Source organism: Sciurus vulgaris, assembly GCF_902686455.1.
Source record: "Sciurus vulgaris genome assembly, chromosome: 2".
Classification (NCBI taxonomy): domain Eukaryota; kingdom Metazoa; phylum Chordata; class Mammalia; order Rodentia; family Sciuridae; genus Sciurus; species Sciurus vulgaris.
In genome coordinates this window covers 84,761,012-84,784,744 of record NC_136462.1, presented here as the reverse complement: position 1 = coordinate 84,784,744, position 23,733 = coordinate 84,761,012, and the positions used below count along the sequence as shown (strand labels likewise).

Sequence of the window (23,733 nt, the reverse complement as noted above, 5' to 3'; positions counted from 1 at the left end):
ATCCTTTTCAAATTAATCTATAGATATAATTTAATTCCAAATGAAATCCTAGCACAATATTTTGTAGAAATTGACAAACTTATACTAAAGTAATATGGAAAGACAAAGGAACTAGAAGAGACAAAACCATTTTAGAAAAGAACAGTGTTGGATGAGTTTTACTACCTGCTTCTACTATTTAGTATAAATAGTAATTAAGATATTATAGTATCAAAAATGGGGTTGATTTATGAATTGGTAATCAGAAATAGACCATATGGTTAGTTGATTTTTATAGTGTACTTAATTAGTACTAAATTTGTTTACTAGTATGAAGAAAGGACAGTTTTCCAAGTGATGCTAGAACAGTTAGACCTCCATATATAAAGTATGAAGCTTGAACCATAACTTTGCATCATATACACAAATAACAGACTTAAATATCAAAACTAAAACAAAAAAATTTTTGTCATTGTGGTTTGTACCAAGATTTTCTACAGACAATCAAGCACGGATGGAAAAAATTGATAAATTGATCTTTATTTTTTTTTTAAGTCAGCTCTTTGAAAGATATTGTTATGAGAATCAAAAGTCAAACCACATATCGACTAAAAAACACAAACCTGATGAAGGACTGGAATTCAAAAGTCTCAATTCCATAATAGAAAATAACTAATTAAATGGCAAGAAATATAAGTAGACACAGTATCAAAGCAGATAGATGTTAGTGAAGTGCATGAAAAGGTGCTAGGGAAAATGCAGCATTGAATCATAATATACGCATATGTATTAGAATTATTTAAAAGAAAAAAAAAAAAAAATGGACAGTTTGCCAGGTGTGTGGAGCAACTAGAATTTCCAGACATTGCTGGTGGGAAATAAAAATGAGTGCCACTTTAGAAAATACCAACACTTCCTTTTAAAATTAAACATGTGTTTACTGTTTGACCCAGCATTCCTTGTTTAAAAGATATACCCAGGAAAGTTAAAAATTTTATCTTATATATGCGAAAATGTGAAGTAGCTTTACTTGTGATTGTCAAAAACTAGAATACATAAATATCCTTCAGTTGGTAAATGAAAAAACATACTGTAATATATCCATGTAATAGAATACTACTCAGCAATATGAAGCAACCGACTATAGATTCACACCACACTGTGGGTGAATTTCATCTACCAATATGAGAAGACAGCCAGTGTCCAAGGTTACCAAATGTGTGGTTCGATCTTCTGGAAAAGACAAAATCATAGAGACTGGAAATACATTAGCAGTTGCTAGAGATTGGAATGAAGGTTTGATGCAAAGTGGCATGGGAGAAATTTGGGAGTTGATGAAACTATTTAGTGGAAAGCTGTCAAGTTCATAGTAGAATTTGGAATGGATATTCAAGAATCCAAATTTAATAACAATTTTAATATTTTTACTATTGAATCAGGGACATTCTTCAATAACAGTGGCAAGTGAGGCATTCTATGATTACTTTCGGCACAGGTTGGTGCCACTGTCTAAATCTTTGCCAGTAGTTTTACCCACCAGTGCCCTTGTACTGTCGATGTATATATGAACACAGTGGGGGGAAAATGTCTTTCTATTAAAATCATGCTGTCCTTGTAATTCCCTTTGGAAGGATTTTAGGTACCATGAGGTTTGTAGGAAATACTTGGAAAGCCCTGAATTAGAAGTATAATTTTCATTGCTGTCTTTTGATATTGGCTGCCTATATCATAAGATTATATTTATTTTTTAAACTCTCTGTAGAAGTACAGTTTCAAAAGCAAAATAAAGTTATGTTCTTCATTCTGCAGTTCAAACACACTCCACCAGGTGGCATCATACCTCTGCTTGTTGCCAACCCTTCCTAAAAATGAAGATACAACTTTTGATAAAAAATTTCTTCTAGAATTGCTGGTAAATATTAATTTTCTCTGAATTTTTCATGTTGTTTTCTCTGCCTTCTTGAATTATTCAAAAAGATGTTTGTTATGTATTTCTACTGTACTAAAAGATTATACACAAATCATATACACAAATGAACTCAAAATGAATCACAGACTTAAATATCAAAATTAAAACAGGGAAAAAAATCTTTGTGATTATGATTCATACCAAGATTTCTGCAGATGCTAATGTATAAAGGAAAAATTTATGAATTGGCCTTTATCAAAATTTTTAAAATGTCTGCTCTTTGAAAGACATTGTTAAGAGAATGAAAAGGCAAGCCATATTCTGGGAGAAAAATATGAGAATATGGACTGGTATCCCAAAGTCTCAGAATTCTTTAGTAAGAAAATAAATAAATGGAAAGAGATTTCCGTTTATTATAGACACAGTATCAAAGCAGATAAATGTTAGTATGTCTGTGGACAGATGCTTAGTGTCTTGTCATTAGGGAAATGCAAATTTAAATTGTAACAACATATAACAACTATTCTTGGAATTATCATTTGCTTTTTGTCAGATTTGCTTTTTCATTTCTTGAATTTCTTCTCTTAGGTCTTTCATCCCTTGAAACTGCTTTCTGACAAGAACTCATTACATTATCAAGCATTTATGAGCAGCTTGTGTGTCAGGCACTGAATTCACACATTGGAGATACATAATCGACACCATTCCTTTCTTTAAGGAGGTTCAATTAAATACACATAATACATGTATATGAATAAACATTCATATTTGATTAAGTGATCATTTAAATATAGTTCCTTGAATATTAGGTTTTACATTTATCACTAGGAAATCTTGGATATGTTAGAAATAGAAGAACTTTCACTAAGTAGTTGAAAGAATTCTTAGGGGTTTCTCAGTCATTTTTGGAAATGAGAGACTTTAACTTCCAGACTACTTTGTGCTTATTGTGTGTGAAGCTTTTTTTGTAGTTCCATAGAAATCATAGTTTCCTATTATTTATAAATAAAACAATACAGAGGTATTTGAAATTAAGTCAAAACCTTATTCTCCTTGAACTCATTCTATTCCCCAGAGATGGTGTTAACACTTGCCTCTACATCCTTCCAGATTTTTTAAAAAATATAACTTTAATTTATTAGTTATATATTCATGGAGTACTTTCTCTAATAAAATAGAATTATTCTAGATTAGCTTCTTGTGTACTTCAGACATTTTCGTTTCTAAACTAACATACTGTGTTGATGTGCGTGTGTACTTTTTTCATACATACGGGACCATATTAAGTATACTGTTTTATGATTTATTTTCCCAGCTAATATCTTTACTCCAGGATGTAAAACATAATCCCTCACTATAGGTAAGATGATGATGTACTAGTTTTGCAGAGACAATAAACTCTATAGCAGGTGTTTAAAGCCTAGTGACAGATGTTTTAAGTGCTGACTGGGGAGAAGTCCTTGGGAAGCATTTTAAATTAATTTAAATATGGAAAAAATGCTTTTTTATTGATAAATTTACTTGCATAAAGAGCATTTCTTAGACTACTATCTTTGCCTTTCTTCCTTCGAATCACTTTCATTGTCTTTGACCACATGTGTGCTTTCTGAAAATTCTTTGTGCTATTTCCTGACAATATAAAATCTGTTGTGAGTCAGATTTTTGGTGTTAATAATAATAAAAAGAAAATGCATATTTTTTTATTAGGAATCTTAACAAAGTATGTTTGAGTATAAATTTGATACTATGCTTTTTTGGGTCTTTTAACTAAAATCTTACCCTTAAAATTTAAATAGGTATTATAAAAGAAAATAATTCTCGATTTATAATGATATAACGTAGCTTTTGTTTCCTTCCTTTCCTAAAGGAGGACTTCAAGCTTTGGTTTCTTCTACTATCCAAATTACCTTTAAAAAGTTGCTTAGCTGCTATCACAATATCTTTTTTCCTAAAATAATGTCACCTGTACTGAAGAGAGTATGACATTTTCAAGTGTTATTATTTTAGCATTGTTGATTAGGTAACAAACTTACATTTGTATGTGAGATGGATTTCTTTAATATTTTTTTACCTTTATTTTATTTATTTATCTTTATTGGTGCTGAGAATCGAACCCAGTACCCCATACATGCCAGGCAAGCACTCTACCACTGAGCTACAACCATATTGCTGTATTAATAAAGATACATCAAGGTCATCATTGAAGGGGAAATACAGACAATCCATTTTTCATTTTTCAAGGCAGAAGACTGAGACCAGATTGTATAAGAATGAAAAATGGGTCTTAGGGCTTCTACTTTTTTCTTATATTGGTTAATGATAAGTACTCAGTTTTTAAACTCTTGGTATATACCAAGGATTTCCACAATTTTACAATATTCTATCTAGTTTACATGAGAAACCAGAGAGGTGAGTAGCACTTTTTCTGTTTTACTAAAAAGGAAACTTAAGATTAGGTAGGTTGGAATAACTTGTTCAGGTTTTCATTGTTCAAACATAGAGAGGCTGAGATTTGAACTCTGGTCCATCTGATTGCAAAGCCCATCAGATTCCAAAGCCCATCACTGTTGATTCCTCTTTCATCTTTGTTTTAATGGAGAAAATGGGGGAAAGAAAAAACATTTTGTTAAAAGTGCTTCAGTAACCTAAAAGGCATAAAATTTCTCATTCCGTACTTTATGGTGAATTTGTCCATAAATTATTTTGAGTGAACAAAGATGATTCTCACTTTCTATATGAACCTGTTTCATTTCTCTTAGGTATCTCGACATGAACGTCGGATTTCTCAGATTCAGCAATTGAATCAGATGCCTTTGTATCCAACTGAAAAAATCATATGGGATGAAAATATTGTCCCAACTGAGTACTATTCTGGGGAAGGTATGGTAAAGAAATATAGGATTCAGTTGTAACATGAAACTTAATTCAGATTCATCATATGTAATTGAAAATGTACTCCAGTTTATTTCATAGTTAGAATAATTTTCTGGTACCCTGAAGCTCAACTTTAGAAGCTATAAAATATTTAGTATTTTGAATGCTTAGCACTAATATTTTTATTAAATTTAACTATACCTTATTGTATATATAACACTACATAGAAAGTATGACTGTAAAACTCTTAAGATAATCCTGAAAGGATAACTTTCATTTTGTCATTATCATAGGCTGTTTCATCAAACTTTTTTTAGAGGGTCTTTTGACTTCTTTGTAGAGCAAAGTGATGACCACCAAAAAGACATATCATTAGTTGATAACTAAATCCTTAATTTTGATCCAAAGTGATATTACATAGTTTGTTCACCTACCTTTCACTACATTTGGTTCTATGTACCTTTTGCTCATCCCCTAAGAAGGAGACTTTGCTACAACTGCGTATATACGGAAGTACATTCTGTCTTTTTTTTTTTTTTTTTTTTTTTTGCGGTGCTAGGGATTGAACCCAGGGCTTTGTGCTTGACTGGCACTTTACCAACTGAGCTATCTCCCCAGCTCCAGTGACATGTATTATTGGTACATTTATTAAAAAAAAAAATTACTTCAGAGTTGTATCCTGAATGCATAACTGTAGCAAAACCAGTGTACTAAAATTGTACTAAGGTTCAGAATAGGCAGTCAGGATTCCTATTTTTTATAGCTTGAAAGGTTGATGTGTCGTTTTTGTGTCTAAGGATGCATTCTTGGGTGATAAACTACAGAAACTCAAGCTAGTGATGGTTATAAAAGTTGGGAAATGGTTACTTCCACGTGGAATTAAGAAAATGTAACTAGGAATAGGCATATGGGAGAGTCCTGGATAGCTAACAAGGTGATTCCAAGGTTTCATTTTTTAAATGTCCTTTATACTTTTTTTGGCATATCTCCCTATATCCTTTCTTCCCCCTCTGTTGAAAAATCTGGGTTGTTTGATTTGCAGTTTCCCACAGCCTAGACTTTTCAAAATGAATAGTGTTGTTATGCAGTATGTTCGTCCACTCTTCATTTTGCTAACAAATTTTGCAGAGGCTTGGTCAGTCTTAAGGTTTTTCTTTGGTAAGATTCTTAGTGGTGGTCTATTCTTTCATCAGGAGAATTGTCTCTTTTTGGGTTAGTATCCATTGATTCTTAACATCTTGATTTCTTAATTCAAGTGAGGTTGGTCGTAAGATGGTAACATTTTAATTCTTTTTTTTTTTTTTTTTTTTTTTTTTTTTTTTAATAAAATGTGCTATGAAAAGAGATGCTTCCCCTCATCTCATCTCTGGCCTGAAAGAAATTGAATTGGATTGCAAGTCAGAGTTTACTAACATAAATGATGTGAAAATTTTTATGCAGCATTGTTTCTTGTCTTTGTTTTATCTTTGATATTCTGCATAAGGATCATAAACTGTGATTTGCCAATAAAATGTGCTTTGGATTCTTTGCTTTTTCTTTTTTACTTTTTAATAATGTCATGAAATACTTGGTCACTTATTATCTAAGAGAGATAGTGTTAAGTGAGGATAATGGAAAGAATATTTATCATTAACAGAGAAGAGCAAGTCTGGAATAACAAGGCAAATTTAGAGCACAGTAGTGATCATTAGAGATCTATTTATGCAATGAAATGTACTAATCCAGTTTTCATGGTAAATTTTGTCAGGGTCTAAGGTTATACTTCAAGATTTGGCAAATGTGAATTAGATGATAAAAGAGGACTTTATAAAGTATTTGAGACTACTAGTATTAGGTATCTTTAAATATTTTAAAGAAGCTTTGTTTATGAGTCTGATTTGCAGATTACACGTATTAATAAAATTCATCCTTCACCCCAGGTTGGTTTTTGTTTTTTTGTTTTTTGTTTGTTTGTTTTTGATATCAGGAATTGAACCCTCAGGGCACCTAACTACTGAGCCACATTCCCAGCTCTCATCCCCAGTTCTTAATAGACAACTTTTGTTAACCTGGTTTCAATTTCTATGTGAAAATGAAGATGTTATCACTGATTAATGAAAAATGATTTCATTTTTTATTAAATTCTTACCAAATTTGTGGTACTATTTTTTAAAAAAAATACATAGAGCATGTGACTGATTAATAGGGTAATTCAGATATGGATGTTATTTTTTAGGTTGTCTTGCTCTTCCCAAGTTGAATTTACAGTTTTTGACTCTTCATGACTATCTCCTAAGGAATTTTAATCTCTTCCGCTTAGAATCAACATATGAAATTAGACAGGATATTGAGGATAGTGTCAGCAGAATGAAACCATGGTAAGTAAATTGGTTCCACTTTGTAATAGAGAGATTTATACAGTAACTGATATACTTCTGTCAAAAACTTCATAAATGTGTTTAAAAAATAGTTACATGACATGAAACCTTCCAAAATAGGAGATGTTTGCTCTTTAAGAAATTATGTGTGAGTTAAAATCTATCAGAAGTGCTAAAATATGAAGTATGTACTTGAGTACTTGGAGATGGAGCTGGGAGCCTGGGGATAAAGTAGGAGGAGTTGTCTTACTTTGAGAAGAAAGGGAAAGATGTAGAGAAAAGTGGGTTAGACATTGGTAAAGGGTAAAGAGATGGGTGTGGGTTGACTCGCAGTCCTGTACCAGGGAAGGATAAATGATTCAGGTCCTGGATGAAACTTGTGATAAAGGGTTACTCCTCTATCATTTACTCATCTTACTGTTGTCATTATCAGTGTCTCCATGGGAACTGGCCAGGGATGGGAGGTGTTGCTGAACATTACATGGAGTGGTACACTGTTAAGTCTTCCCTGGCTCTTCAGCTGTAGGTGAACTTGAAGGGGCTAAATCATCAGGATTTACTTTAAGAACCAGTTGAGTAGGTGTAGTTTTTGAGAATGCTTCTGTTTAAACTTGGCTTTCCACCTGCTGGCTCATGTCTAGAATTCTTTAGTGAAGTCCGTAACTGTAGTTATGGTAGAGAGCTCTGCATTATGAGATTTATGAAAGTTCATTTTGGTTTATTAGATGTTGACTGTGTAAAAGCTCTCCAATGACTCTGACATTCAAAGTATGAAATAGATGTGACATAAGCTATGCAAAACAACCAATTGGAAATGAGTAAATTTCTTTGAAATGAATTTTCATTACATTATGGTCATATTCCATACACATACATAATTGTCCTACATTTTATATAAAAAAAACTTGAAACATTTCTTGAAAGTGAACTAATTCAGGTATCTTCCAGACTTCTCCTTACTAATTGCAGAGAGCTACCATGGACACTGTGATTATGATCTATTTTTTTCACTTCCATATTTTATTTTATACTTAGTTCTATTTTTTAATTAATTATTATGTGAAAAGTTATTCTGGGTGAGACTATAAAACACAAGACAAAGTATTTTTGACTTAATAATCAGTTGAGTCAGTAAGCAGGCTAGCACTGTTAAATTTGTATACCCACTGGCTGATCATCCCTGCCTACAGCTTAGCTGAAATTATTGCCCATTGTTTGAACCCTGCGGGAGTTCTTGATCAGAAAACTTCCTTACAATTTATCATTACCTTGAATTTATATGTATGGATTCAGGCCCTAATTTTGACCATTTTGCCAAATACAGACTTATTAACTAGCAGTTCAATAAATAGAATGCACTTATATTTTATTTAAACGCTAAATACAATAAAAATACTTAGGACCTATCAATAGAGGAATTTTTAAAGATGATACCATTTTAAGATATGAGGGGGGAAAAGTCACTTCTGTAGTTTTTTCATTCATATTTATAATATTAAATTTTTCTAAGTTTGCATTCTTAATGCCTATCTGTGAAAATAGTTAAAAATCACAAGATCATAAAAGCAACCAGTGTTGTTTCTATATAGCAAGTATCCTGAAGGTGAAAAAGTAGCAGAGGCATTTTTACTTATTACATTATGATCATATTTTCAGGCTGCTGAAATCATTGGGCATTGATAAGAGAGGAGGAGCACAAATTTGTACTTTTCAGTGCTTTGTCCCAAAGTTTCATATATTAAGACAAAGGAATAAGGGGAGTAGATTAGTGGTTAGCGGGGGTGGGAACAGGGATTGATTGCAGTTGGACAAGAAGGATCTTTTTTTAAGGATAATAGAAATGTTGTAAGATTGTGTTGATAGATGTACATCTCTGTTAATTTACTAAAAATCCTTAAATTGTACATTTATGATGAATGGATTCTATAATATATAAATTATACTGAAATAAAACTATAAAAATGGAGGAAGTGATAGTTATTTTACAAGGGGCGGTTCTACTGCTAAGTCATTGGATTGCAGAGCCTTTATTATTAATTAGTTTGTCTTTTTTTTTTTTTTTTTTTTTTTCCTGTGTACCATGGATTGAACTCAGGGGCCCTCAACCACTGATCCACATCCCCAGCCCTATTTTGTATTTTATTTAGAACCAGGGTCTCATTCAGTTGCTTAGTGCCTCTTTGTTGCTGAGGCTGGTCTGGAACTCGCAATCCAGTCTCAGCCTCCTGAGCCACTGGGATTACAAGTGTGCTGCCACTGTGCCTAGCTAGTTTCTTTTTGATGTTATGAAATTCTGTATTTTTTTGTTATGACACGAAGCCTTTTCATTGTATGTAGTTTGTTTTTGTTAGCTTGTAATGTTTGGCAGTACTTTCTAGTAGGGGAGTGAGTGCTGCTAGAGTTTTTGTGTTACAGATTTCCCTAATATACTATTTAATGTAAAAACTAAAGTGCAAGTTAGACTAACATAAGAAAGAATGGGTATTTGGACGTTAGTGGTTCTAGTAATTGTAATTGACTTATTTTTTTTTCCTTCAATCTATGGCAGCGTCTTTTTAATTATTTAAATGTTATGTTCTGAAGGAGGTGTTTGCATATATGTAACCATTTGTTTCCTTGATTTTAGTTTTTTAAATTTATAGTTGTGTATTTGAAGTAGCTTATAGAAATGTTTGAAGTATGGAAAATAGAAATATTAGCAGTTGAGACTATTTGATGAAGAAGGCAAAAGAATAAGAGTATAAAGTAAAACTAAGTAAAGCTGTCCTGCAGAAATGAAGGTGAAGTGCTGGTGGTGTTCATCACCTGCCTTATGAGAAATGTTCAGGGGAATTCTTCAAGCTGAAACAAAAGGATACAAATTAATAACATGAAAAGACCCTTAAAACAAGTGATTTTAATCAAGGAAAATAAACTTGGAGGCATTATAGTTCTTGATTTCAAATGTGTTACGGAACTACAATAATCAAAACAGTGTGGTACACACATAAAAGCAGACATAGACCAATAGACAAGGAGAAAGACCAGGAATAAGTCCATACATATACAGAGAAAGCCCAGGAATAAATCCATACATATACAACTTATCTTTCACATGTGTGTCAAAAATATACAAGGAAAGGATAGTAAGGATAGTCTTTTCATAAATGGTATTAGTAAAACAAAAGGAAATTAAATCCCTGTCTTGTACCATACTCAAAAGTGAACTCAAAGTAGATCAAAGATGTAAACATAAGACTTGAATTCATAGAACCCCTAGAAGAAAACACAGAGGAAATGTTCTATGACATTGGTCTTAGCAGTGATTTTTTTTTTTCTTTTTGATATAATAGAAGTGCAGGCAACAAAAGCAAAAATAAAAATACACTAAGCTAACAAAGTCCTGCCCAACAAAGGAAACAAGAATATAAAAAGATAACCCCTCTGGAATGGGAAAAAATATTTGTAAACCATATATAAAATAATGGATTAATATTCAAAATATATAAGGAACTCATACAACTCAATACCAAAAAAAAGCCAGACAAACAAATAATAATACCCAAAACAATTGAAAAAGAAGGCAAAGAATCTGAATAGACATTTTCCAAAGAAAGTATTCGGATGACAGGTGACCAAAAGGTATATGAAAATGTGTTTAGCATTATTATTGTCAGGGGAATGCACATCAAAACCACAGTGAGATTATCACCTCATACCTGTTATGATGACTATTATAAAGAAGTAAAAACATAAGTGTTGACAAAGATGTGGAAAAAAGGAAAGCCCTTTATACTATTGGTGGGAATGTCAGTCAGTATAGCCATTACGGAAAACCATATGGAGATGCCTAAAAAATTAAAAATAGAACTGTATGATCCAGCAATCCCACTCTGCATATATATTTTAAGGAAATAAAATCACTGTACCAAAGAGATACCTGCACGTCCATGTTCATTATTCACAATAGCCAAGATATGGAAACAAACTGTATCCATCAATGGATGAATAAAGAAAATGTGAAAATATGGTGTGTATGCATGTACACACTGTAGAATATTGTTCAGCTTTATTTAAGAAAGAACATCCTACCAGTTTTTATAACATGGATGAACTTGAAATACATTATACTAAATGAATAAGCCACATTCAGACAGACAAATACTGATGATTTTACTTATATATGAAATCTAAAAAAAGTTGAACTCAAGAATTGAAAGGTGACTGTGGGGGATCAGAGGTGAGGGAAATGTGAAGATAGTAGTCAAGGGTTATAGACTTTTAGCTATAAGATCCGTAAGTTCTAGCGGTGTGATGGTGCACACGTGTAATTCCAGTGGCTCAGGAGGCTGAGGTAGAGGCAGGAGGATCTCAGGTTCAAAGCCAACCTCAGCATCTTAGTGAGGCCCTAAACAACTTAGCAAGATCCTGTCTCAAAATAATTTAAAAAGGGCTGCGGATGTGGCTCAGTGGTTAAGTGCCCCTGGGTTCAATCCCCTATACAAAAAAAAAAAAAAGTTTTAAGTTCTAGAGACTTGATATACAGCATAGTTACTGTAGTTAATAATGAATGTATTATATACTTGAGACTTGCTAGATAATAGAACATAAGTATTCTCATAGTACCAAACAAAATTAACTGTGATGATGGATATGTTAATTTAGCTTGACTTTGGTAATCATTTTACATTGTATGTGTAAAACATACATATTCCTTAAATGTATACACATTTTGTCAATTATAGCTTATAAAGCAGAAATAAAACTGTGCTGAATTATGTTTTTTTTAAAATAAAATAATTCCACTCCAGAAGACTTTAATATGCATAGTGTTATTTTTTTTTAGAGATAAGGGAATATTCCTCCACTTCCCTTTCTTTTCCAGGCCATATGTACTCGTCTTATACTATCACATATACTTCCTGTATATTGGGACTTAGATTTTTTTTTTTTAATAAGTTTAAAAATAAGGGTTGCTAATGTTAGTATCTAAATACTAGCTAAACATGTTTCTTAGTAGTTTTACTTGTCTGAAAGTTGGGGGAAAGTTATTTTTGTTTGAGTAATCACCTACTTCTTTGGTTTTCAGGCAATCTGAGTATGGTGGTGTAGTGTTTGGTGGTTGGGCACGAATGGCCCAGCCCATTGTGGCTTTCACTGTAGTTGAGGTTGCCAAACCCAACATAGGTGAAAACTGGCCAACCCGAGTTCGTGCAGATGTCACCATCAATTTGAATGTCAGAGATCACATCAAAGACGAATGGGAAGGTAATTTTGTATTTCAAATGTTGAAGTTACCTTTGACCTTTTTAGTTTGTAGATTTTTCATTTAAGAATATTAACAAAGTACTTTACTAAATGTTTCCCTTTTTTAAATAAAGTTTTTCTTAAACTTTTATCCCTGAAATTTGATTTAAAGGATATCAGTTGTCCTTCTAATTATTATTAGTAAAAATACTAAGGATCATTCAAGAATATATAAGTATCCCAAATATTTTAATAAAAAGAATAAGATCACATATGTATCCCAGTGTTTTGAAAATTAGTTTGCAAAGGCGAGAGGACAGCATTTTAAGTCATAAAGTAAGATAATATGAATTTATAGGAATAATTCAAGAAGTACAAAAACATTAGTGTTCATTTTAGAAAGGGAGAAAACCCACATATAATTTGCACACATGTTCAGTGTAAGTAAGGAAAGTTGATATTTTCAAAAGATAAAAGCAGCCAAAGTGAAAAAGTATAGGGATGTGTATACTTTGTGAAGAATAAAGATTAAAAAAGGAGTTTGGAGGAAGGAGATATAGTGAAATAACTCAGAAAGAAATAATAGTTTATTGTCACCAAAGTGAAGAAGGCAGATAAATTAGTGAGATCAAATTTGTTCAAAGATATATGACAGTTGCAGAGAAATGGAACCAGTGATTTTTTTTCTGTTTTTTACTAGGCAAGATTTTTAGGGATGAGCATTCTATGTCACAGTTTTTTTCAGAGGCAGACATGTTCAAATTCTCCAAGTCAAAGAGTTAAAACATCACTAACACCTGTGTCAGAAGTGGATCATGCGCTGATTCTTAATTGACACTTTTATGTTTTCCCCCCAGCTGTCTGTGAGAGCTCTTACTTGCTGCCATGTCGTAAGAAATAGTAGCCAGCATTTTTAATCTGCTACCTTCTTTGCATGCCAGAAGGAAAGGGATACTCCCTTAATGGATCAGTTTTCAGAAATTATTGCCCCCTACATAACTATAAACATATGGAACATATGATATATTTATCAAGGAATTCAGCAATGAGGCTGGCCAAATGTTTAACAAATGGCTAATCTAGTGGGTATAGTTTGTGACAGATTGTTTTTGTGACTCCTATATCCTTTAAAAGAGTTCCAGTCTGTTGCAGTACACATCTAGAATGACTTGCACCTTTATTATTGCTGAACCTTGAGAAAGACATTAAATTGGTGTAGAAGTTCTTGTACTTATTACCCCTTGAAATTTAAGGAGGTATTAAACACTTCTACACAGTGGGTAACATACTGAAATAACTTGTGTATCCCTGTAAATAGTAATAGTTGGGAATTTTAAAAGTTTCTTCATAGGCATTTATAGATGACAGATGACCCATGTGCATTACAGTGTTAAGGGGGAAGAAAGGGTATTGTCCTTGAAAACTCCTGTTCCCCGCCCCCTCTTACAGTTGCTATTAGAAGGCCTAAAATAGATTTTTCTTGATTTTTCTTCCTCCTTCCTTCCCTCCTTCCCTTCCTTCCGTCCTTCCTCTCTTTCTATTTCAGTCTTTCTTTTAAACATGGGCCACTGGTAGAATGATAAATAGTGGGTATATGTTGGTGGGTAAGCTAGAGAATTTAAGGATTAGTGATTCATATTATGGAATATTGTGGAAAGAGAGTGCTTTGTTTAATAGACCAGGGTCCAGACTTGGCTCTTATATTGATCACATAAGGGGTAATCAAATAGGAAATTGGGGCAAAAAATGAGAGGCTCTGCAAACATTAATGAGTGTTGTCTTATAAAAATAGAGAATAGTTTGAAATTTTCCAACTAGAATTTATGAAACGGTCATCTTGTGCCTTCAAGAAAATTTGAAGCTCAGGTCCTTATCCTTTCCTTTACTTACATTTAAAATTAAGGAAGCAGAATTAATGAAACTGAATGCTGGGTTCTACTCCAGAAAGCACAGCCAGGAGAGGGTGGATACAAATGATTGGAAAGAGACAAGTAATCGAGCTCATTACAATGTAGGTTTTAAGATAGGTAGATCTAATATTCATCTTAGATCACAGTAGAATAATCTGCTTTTGAAAGGAACATATATTCATACCTCAGTAATGCTAAAAATTGACATCTCCATTGGGAGAGACTTGTCAGAGTCATTTCTTTGGCTCTTAGACATTTCAATGAATTGTGCAGATTAGAGGTCATGGAAGCAGTATAACAAAGTAGAATGGTTCCCTTAGTTGTCTTTGCCTATCCTACTTCTTTGCATAGAATGTCATAATTAAGTGTTTCTAGCTTTATCCACACTTGAACATGCTACAAAGGAAAATAATCCATACTGGTTTCTCAAATTCTATTAGCCATACATTCATTTTGGTGATTTGATTTAGTTGTATATCTTCTTACTAATATTATGAGGAAGCAGACTATTTAACTTTTCATTTATATTATATAGTACATCAGAAATGCAATGATCAAAAAATGGATCAGAAAAGCAATGAAGATTAAGTTGCATAACATTACACATGTTATGAGGTATAGTCCCTGTCTTCTAGTATCTGTACTTTTAATAGATCCAGTAAGTCTTTTTTTTTTTTTTTGGTACTGAGGATTGAAACCAGGGGCACTTTACCACTGCTATATCCTCTGTTTAGAAACAGGGTCTCATTAAGTTGCTGAGGCTAGCTTCAAACTTGAGATCCTCCTGCCTCAGCCTCCTGAGTCACTGGGATTATGGGCATGTGCCACCATGCCTGACTGGGAAATCATTTGAGTCCATTATTTGATCTGATGGCTGAGAAACTTTGTACTTTGGCACAAAGCTCCTATCTCTTGACATTTCACTTACAAAATGTTCACTATTTGTATCTAAAACTAATACATTCAACCGTGTTTCTCATGGTGTTATCTATAAACAACAGTTTTGTGCCTTTGATGAATTATTCTTGAGTTGACCTGTTTTAATGCAGTACAGTTAGGCTATGGTTGGAATGACACTGATAGGTGGCTTAAATAGATGTTAGAAACCTGCTAAATATGATATAGATGAATTATATGCCAACCACATTTTTGGTTACTTATTAAGAATGTTAAAAATAAGAATGATGACGAGCATCCAATTTTGGAGCTGTAGCATGACTTAAAAAGGCTTATTCAATAATGGATTCATAATGTGAAAGTTTCTAATTTTAATATAGAAGGTTTCAACATAATTATTACTATGAGATATTAAGTATTAAAGGTTATAGGAAAACCCATAATTGTATACAATGCAAGTATCATTGGTCATCCTTAGTATTTAAATTTTTTTTTAAATAATCTCTGTTCCTTATAAAAGGTTGAGAATTTGCCAAAAGAAATCTAAAAACAATGAAGTTCTAAAAAATGAATATGTCTTTTTATGTTTTACTAGGTCTTCGTAAACATGATGTATGTTTTCTAATTACTGTGCGTCCCACAAAACCTTACGGCACAAAGTTTGACCGGAGGAGACCTTTTATTGAGCAGGTTGGCCTGGTTTATGTCAGAGGCTGTGAAATCCAGGGCATGCTGGATGATAAAGGGCGTGTCATTGAGGATGGTATGGTGATCTATCTCTTTGAAATTGTTTGTATAGAATAAGTTTCTTTGCCTTTTTTCTTTCGTTTCTTAAGGAAAATTTTTAGTTGTGTACATACTAACTCAACATGAGATTTTATATATAAAGTATATATAAGGTACCTACTTCACAGTTTTAGAACAGGTAATGATTCAAAGCTTCTGTGTTAGCTGTATTAAAATATTACATTGTACCCCATAAATAAGCACAATTTTGTGTCAGACACTTTTGTAAAAGCTTCTGTATTAGATATTGGAAAGGACAGGATCTTTTGAAATCACATTATTCAAAACCATCATTTTACAATACTTTACAATATTGCTTTGAAAAATTCCTAAGCACTTCTTAATAATTGTTCAAGGTTTTTGGATTCAGTGATGTATTTATCTAATTGTTTTCTTCTTAAATTTTACTATGTTGATTCATTATAGTAATGGTTCTCAACTGGAAACAATACTGCATTACATTTGGAAATGTATGATGGTACATAGATTGTCAAATGACTAGGGTAAGGGTGGTTAATGTCAATCTGTTGGCATTTTGTGGATGAGATCCAGGGATGCTAAACATTTAAAGAATTATAGTATAAACAGAGTAACCCTGCCTGAGATGACAAGCATTATTACCACGTAAAAACTGCTTTACTTGGTTAGTCAGCTCTTGTATGCTTATTGCTAATTGTTCATTTGAAATTCTTTCTTCTGTTGTCCTAGTAGGTATTTATAAAAAATACCTGCTACATTATAAGTATATCTAAAGTCTAATGCTTATTTTACAGCTTGGTTGCTGAAGTTTCTTTAAAACTTAAATCAGTTTCTGCCATCTGTGATTTTGAGATCAAACCATTGCTAAACTACTTATGGTTAGGCTATTCATCTCTAGAGTAGAAGGAAATGGAGACTGGGTAGAATAAACATAAGACTACATAACCAAAGTTGGAGGTCTGTGACCCCAAAAGAGAGAGAAGGCAAAGGGACAAGAAGCAGCATCTGGACTTTCAGCCAGTATCCCATTTTTCTGTGTATATGAAATTTCCTTTCATGCTGGTGATAGTAGGCAGAATACAGAAGGTTGAGAAGAGTGACAGCTTCTGTCGAATTAGAAGTAGAGAAACTGTGCCTTAAATCTTAAAATATAAAGTTTATTTATTGTGAAAATATTTATGGAGTACTTACTGTATGTAAGGCCCTAGTAGGAGCTGTGAGTGACTAACAAGTTCTTTGACTTCTAAGAGCTCCAATATTAGTCAAGGATATATACAAATAGTTGCAGTTCACATCATTGCATCATAGTAAGTATTATGCAACTTGAAAGGAATCATAACATTCTAGAGAAAGAAGAAAATGATTTAACTTCTTTGAATATGAAGTGTATGAGTAAAGAGCATTTCAGTGAGAAGAATGGTTGGAGTTAAGTCTGGATGGTTTACTTTTTTCCAGATAAGAGATACTATTAACTTACTTTGATATTTGAAAAGTATTTCATTTAACAGACTTTTGAAAAATGTTTAGGTCCTGAACCCAGACCCAATCTTAGAGGAGAATCAAGAACATTTAGAGTATTTTTGGATCCAAACCAGTATCAACAGGATATGACCAATACTATACAAAATGGAGCAGAAGATGTGTATGAAACTTTCAATATAATAATGAGGAGAAAACCAAAGGAAAATAACTTTAAGGTATTATTTTGGCTGTATAACTAAAAGTACTTATGTCATAATTTAAATAGCCCTAAGACATTAATGCAAAAATGTTGGATATAAAAGATTTTTTAAGCAAATAATCATTGCTTTAATTTCATTCTAAATAATACTCTTAAATTCTTAATATATTAATTAAATATAAAAATTTAAGTAAATTCATTTGCTGTATCTGTTTTGTCTTTTGAGAGATAAAAATCTTAAAATATGAATGGAAGTTTTATTTCAAAAGGTTACCATCTTTTCTTGTTTTGTTTTGTTTTGTGGTGCTGGGGATTGAACCCAGGGCCTTATGTTTGCAAGGCAAGCACTCTACCCACCCAGCAATATCCCCAGCCCCGGTTACTCTCTTTTCAAGCTTTTTTTAATATTAGGTACTCAGCGTATACACCAGGATAAGGTGAAGAAAACTGTTTACTAGAACTTCTTTTTTAAATCTGAATTACTCTGATATATCTATGCTTTATCCATTATTGGCAAGGGGAGATTTGGGAACTTACTGTTTTACTTTTATCATTTTGTGGGGAGAAGAGTTTAGTAAAGGAAGATTTTTAAAAAAAATTGTTTGAAACTATATTATGAATCTTAAACATTGAGCATGTCTAGTGTCTGATAATATCTGGATTTTGTGGAAAGTGCTTTTCTTTCCTCTCTGCCTCAAAATGCAGTTTTTCTTATGTATTCCTATTACTTTATTACCTCTATTTATCCATTGTTATGAAAACAAACCAGAAACCTATCAAATAAAGGAACTTTTTCTCCGTCTCTCCCTGTTGTTGAGGACAAGAACAGTGGAGGCATCCTTGATTTCTTTTTGTCTCACTGCACATGCAATCCATCAATAATTTGACTAGCTCAATACTGCCACTGATGCCATGTCTAGACACCTTCAACTCTCACCTCCATGCACCATTCTTGTGTTCTTCTCTCATTCCACTGTTCTCCATATAGCAGCTGAATAATCCTTTTAAAATGCAAATTATACTTTGGTACTCCTGTTTAACATTCTTCAGTTTTTCCCATCATTTAGGAAATTCTTACCATAATCCAGAAGGCCCTGCCATTATATATCCTCTGGCTTCCTCTCTCATTTTATCTTGACCCTGATTCACTAAATCAAAGCCACACTGACCTTTTCTGGTGTTCTTTAATAACCCAAGACTGCACATGAACAACTGAGTTAAATGCCACCTGATAAGAGAAGCCTTCCTTGGCAACCTTACTTGAAGTAGGTAAGATTACCTACTTATCCCTTCTCAGCATTCTCTATCCTGTTAGCTCTATTTTTTCCTCAAACCCCTTGACATACCTAATAATTATATATTTACTTATCTGACTTGCCCATTAGATGTCAAGTCTGTATGGGCACAGTCTTTGTTTTTGTCTGTCAACATAATCTTAACACCTAGAGCTGTGCCTGATATATAGTATGTGCTTAATAAATATTTATTCAGTGAATGTAGGATGGAGAAATCTGCTTTCAAATTTTCCAAATACGTAGGACAGTTTCAGATTTAGTCAGTTTTCAGTAAATGAATCTCAATCACTTCACTATACATAACAAAAAAATCCTTTCCTATATTTATTTATTTGGTGCCTAGTGTATGTACTTGGCAAAGTTATATGAGGCTTATAAAAATGAATGACACAACTCACCTTTAGAGAGCTTAACTACTATTAAGGGAAGTTAGAAATATAAACTTAGAAATATAAACAAATAGCTACCATGAAAGATTAGGAGGTGTCAAAAACCATAAAAAGGGGTACATGTAGAAAGTATCAGGGAGTTCAGAGGAGCCATTCAGGTTCTGATCCAAGAAAGGGGGATTTATTAATTTGCCTGTTTGGGGAAAGGAAGAATACTCTTTTGGCATCTTGAGTGTTTTCTTGTTTACCTGAGCAGCATCCCTCATTTCCTTGTCTCTTTTCCAGCTTCTACAGCCTCTTCTAATTTGGATATTTCACTTCCTGCCTAGATAGTTGGATGTTTCTCTTCCCTGGTCTCCTCATAAGCACCTGTATTTCATACCTTCCCTCCTACTGTATGACACTGATCATTTTACTCTGCTTCTCCGAACATTTCTGTGACTTTCCGTTAATGATGAAATAAATTCGAGTGCTTCAGAAATTCTTTACTTGAGAGAAAGTGCCACTTTCCTCCTTGAAACCTTTCCTAATGTTAAAAGTCTCCCATGAATCCATCTCTCTAATCTGTGAAGTGTTCTTATTGTATTTTGTAATATTCTTTACTGTTGGCCATATTCTGCTGCTTTGTATCATAGTTAAGGACATATTTTATCTCTCTGTTAGAATTAAAATTTCCCTGGAGGGTAGAGCTTTCATCTTATTCATCAGTGTTATATGAACAAACTCGTTAATCTGTCTATATATCCATACACCTATCCCATGTTCAAACTGTTCTAGGTCTCTGCTACTCTGAAAATTGTATTTTGGTGGGTGATTAAACAAATGACAAGAGTATATGAACCAAGAGAATTTCAGAAGTGATAAAGGCATGTATATAAAACCAGGCACTAAGATTAACATATTCTATCCTGTGTTTTTTTTTTTTAAATTTGGATTTTGTAGCATTTATGATTCAAAACATTGTTGATTTGGTTATTTTATTCTTTGAAATGAATAACCTTATCTCCTAATTTCTATATGTAGGATAGATTACTTTGTCCAAGTGATTTTTGTAAGAATCTGCCTTGGCCTTAAGTAATTTCTTTTGATAATATGTATATATATATTAGCTATTACAAGAACCTTTTGTTGTAGTCCTGATTCTTTATTCTGAAATTTTATTTGACATTTTCTTCATTTTTATTATTTCTGTTCACTTTTTTTTTTTTTTTATTATTTCTCACCATGCTGATTTTAGTATTTCTAAATTGTGATCTGTTTCATGATTAAGGCATACATTAATATGGTCTGGTTTTTCTTTTTTTTTCTTTTTTTTTTTTTTTGTGTGGTGCTGGGAATTGAACTCAGGACCTTATACATGTGAGGCAAACACTCTGCCAGCTGAAATGTATCCTCATCCCCTTGTGTGTGATTTTAACATAGAACTATGGAATATAAGAGGGAAAGACTCCAGGAGTGCCTAAGGAAACATTTTCTTTGGTTTGTTCTGTAATGTTTTCATGTTATTTGGTTGATGTGAGTCTGATTTTTATTTTACTCAAGAGGAGTCAAGTGATAAACTCATTTATGTCTTTAATGCCTAAATGAACTCAACAGATAAACTGTTCTTGCTAAGCTTGATCTTTTGTTTAAATCAGGGTATGGTATCAGCTGAAAATATAGCTGTTGATTCAGTCTAGCCAAGCACCTGTCAGCAGAAAATAGCTTCTTGCCCTGAAACACTTGGGAATTCTGGATTAATGCAGCCAGCTCTGCATTCCAGTGAAGTGCAAATGTTTGAAATGTCTTATTGACACAATCCTTTTCTGTTCTTTTACTGACAGGCTGTGCTGGAGACTATTCGAAACCTGATGAATACTGACTGTGTGGTACCTGACTGGCTGCATGATATCATTTTAGGTTACGGGGACCCAAGTAGTGCTCATTATTCAAAAATGCCTAATCAGATTGCTACCCTTGATTTCAATGATACATTTCTCTCCATTGAACATTTAAAAGCCAGCTTTCCTGGTCATAATGTTAAAGTAACTGTGGATGACCCAACTCTACAGATACCCCCTTTCAGGTAAAGTCAGACTTGCATATACTCCTTTCAAGCATTCCATGGTCTTCCAGTTATCGGGCATCAGCACCGATGGCTAACATGAGTTTTAAGTTATTATATCAGGATTTTGTTTTGGCAGTCTCTACATATAATTCCTGGGATACATTTATTACATTTTACTCTATTTCTGACTATTAGAGCAGAAGCTGTTTTAAAAACACAATAAAAGTAACTTCATGTCTTATTGAAAAATCAGCAAGCGTATGTTGTCTGGAGAGAGTGTTTGATGAAATGTGTTTGATGAAATGTGTCTTTTCATCTTACATATAGTCTGAAATAGTTTCTGATTAACACACATAGCCATGTGATGTTGAACTTTATTTAGATTTTAGGAAAAACGCTTTTTTCTTTTATCCTTGCTTGTTTTATTTTATTTTATTTTTTTGGGCACCAGGGATTGAACTCAAGGGGCATTCAACCACTGAGCCACATCCCCAGCCCTATTTTGTATTTTATTTAGAGCCAGGGTTTAACTGTGTTGCTTAGTGCCTTGCTTTTTGCTGAAGCTGGCTTTGAACTCTCGATCCTCCTGACTCAGACTTCCAAGCTTCCGGGATTATAGGTGTGTGCCACCATGTCTGGCTCACAGATTCTGAATACAGGTTGAGTATCCTTTATTTAAATGCTTGGGATCAGAAGTGTTTTACATGTCAGTTTTTTTCAAATTTTGGAATATTTGCATAAACTTTACTGGGTGAGCATTTGTAATCTGAAAATCTAAAATCTGAAATGCTTCAAAATCTGAAACATTTTTTCCATATGTTTTATTGGTACATTATAATTGTAGATAATGGTGGGATTTGTTTATGTATTCATACCTGCACACAATATAATAATAGAATTTGGCCAGTATCATTCTCCACTATTTGTCCTTTCTCTTTTCTTCTCTCTCCTCTTGATCTGTTTTCTCTACTCTACTGACCTCCCTTTGGTTTTCATGAGACCCTTGCCTCCAATTTTCTTTTCCTTTTTCCTCTCTATCTTCCACATATGAGAAAAAAAAATAGGACCCTCAACCTAAGTTTGACTTATTTCACTGAACATAATGGTCTCAAGTTCCATCCATTTTTCAGCAAAAGACATAATTCATTTTTCCTTATGACAGTAAAACTCCATTGTGTATATACATTTTCTTTATCTATTCATCCATTGGTGGATACCTAGGCTGGTTCCGTAGTTTGGTTATTTTGAACTGTGCTGCATGGGTATACGTTATCACTCAGGTATTTTGACTTTGATGATTCTTTAGGCTAAATACCAAGGAGTGGTATAGTTGGGTCATATGATGGTTGCATTCGTAGTCTTTTTGAGGAACCTCTATAGTGATTTCCATAGTGATTGTACTTACTTACTCCAACCAGCTATATAAAGTATTTCTTTTTCTTCACGTCCTCTCCAGTATTTATTATTTGTATTCTTGATGATTGCCATTCTAACTGGAATGAAATGAAATCTCAGTGTATTTTTTCTTTGCTTTTCCCAGTTGTTAAAGATGTTGAACATTTTGCATGTATGGGTAACCATTTGAATTTTTTTTGACAAGTGTCTGTTTAATTCATTTGCCCATTTATTAATTAGGTTATTAGGTTTTTCTGAGTTCTTTATATATTCTATCAATCCTCTGTCAGAAGAGTAACTAGTAAAGACAAAATCTTGAGTGTCATCTCAGTGCTCAAAAAGTTTCATATTTGGGAGCATTTTGGATTTTGCATTTTCACATTAGAGGTACTCAACCTATATTCAAATATAGTTAATGTTAAATTAGCTTTGGTTTTAAAATTTGAGTAGAAAAATAGAATGAAATGCCTGAAGCATTTGGTTGCCGTTCCCTGGATTCTTCTTATGGGTTAGAGGCAGAAGACTCAGATAGCTGTGGGTGGTATCCCTGGGCTTACTTTCTGAACTGAACTTTATAACACACAGCTTTCAGTTGATTCTTAAATATAAATATAATAATTAAACATATTTAAAAACCTAGTTATTGAAATCTCAGCATTATTTTTTAATCTGTTTACTCTCATAATTTGTGACACATAGAGTAGCTTCTCCCATAAGTATAGTTTTTTCAAATGTTATTCCCGACTACTACAACTCTAGGCCTTCAGTAGCTGTATCTTTTCTACCTCTCTCTCTTCACTTTTAACTATTAAATGCCTTACTACTAGAGCTACTCACTACCTAAGAAAGCTGATCGCTCCTTTTACTTACCAAATAAGACTGACCCGCTTAGCCTCCTAGTAGTTCTTAGCCATTTCTGGAACTGTCTGTCCTTTAAGGTTTTGAAGAAAGATTTTTAAAATTGCATGTAGGTGATTCATTCTTTAGTTTAATTTTAGGAAGTTCATCA

At 33.1% G+C, this 23,733-nt stretch overlaps 1 protein-coding gene across 1 annotated transcript in view; it reads left to right on the top strand.

Annotated features, from left to right (window-relative positions):
- Window positions 1-23,733, top strand: part of AQR (aquarius intron-binding spliceosomal factor) — a 108,875-nt gene that overhangs the window by 47,372 nt on the left and 37,770 nt on the right. The window contains 7 exon segments of the mRNA XM_079127489.1: window positions 1,789-1,891; window positions 4,648-4,768; window positions 6,978-7,119; window positions 12,188-12,366; window positions 15,748-15,915; window positions 17,445-17,614; window positions 21,106-21,347. Coding sequence (XP_078983615.1) covers window positions 1,789-1,891; window positions 4,648-4,768; window positions 6,978-7,119; window positions 12,188-12,366; window positions 15,748-15,915; window positions 17,445-17,614; window positions 21,106-21,347 — 1,125 coding nt within the window.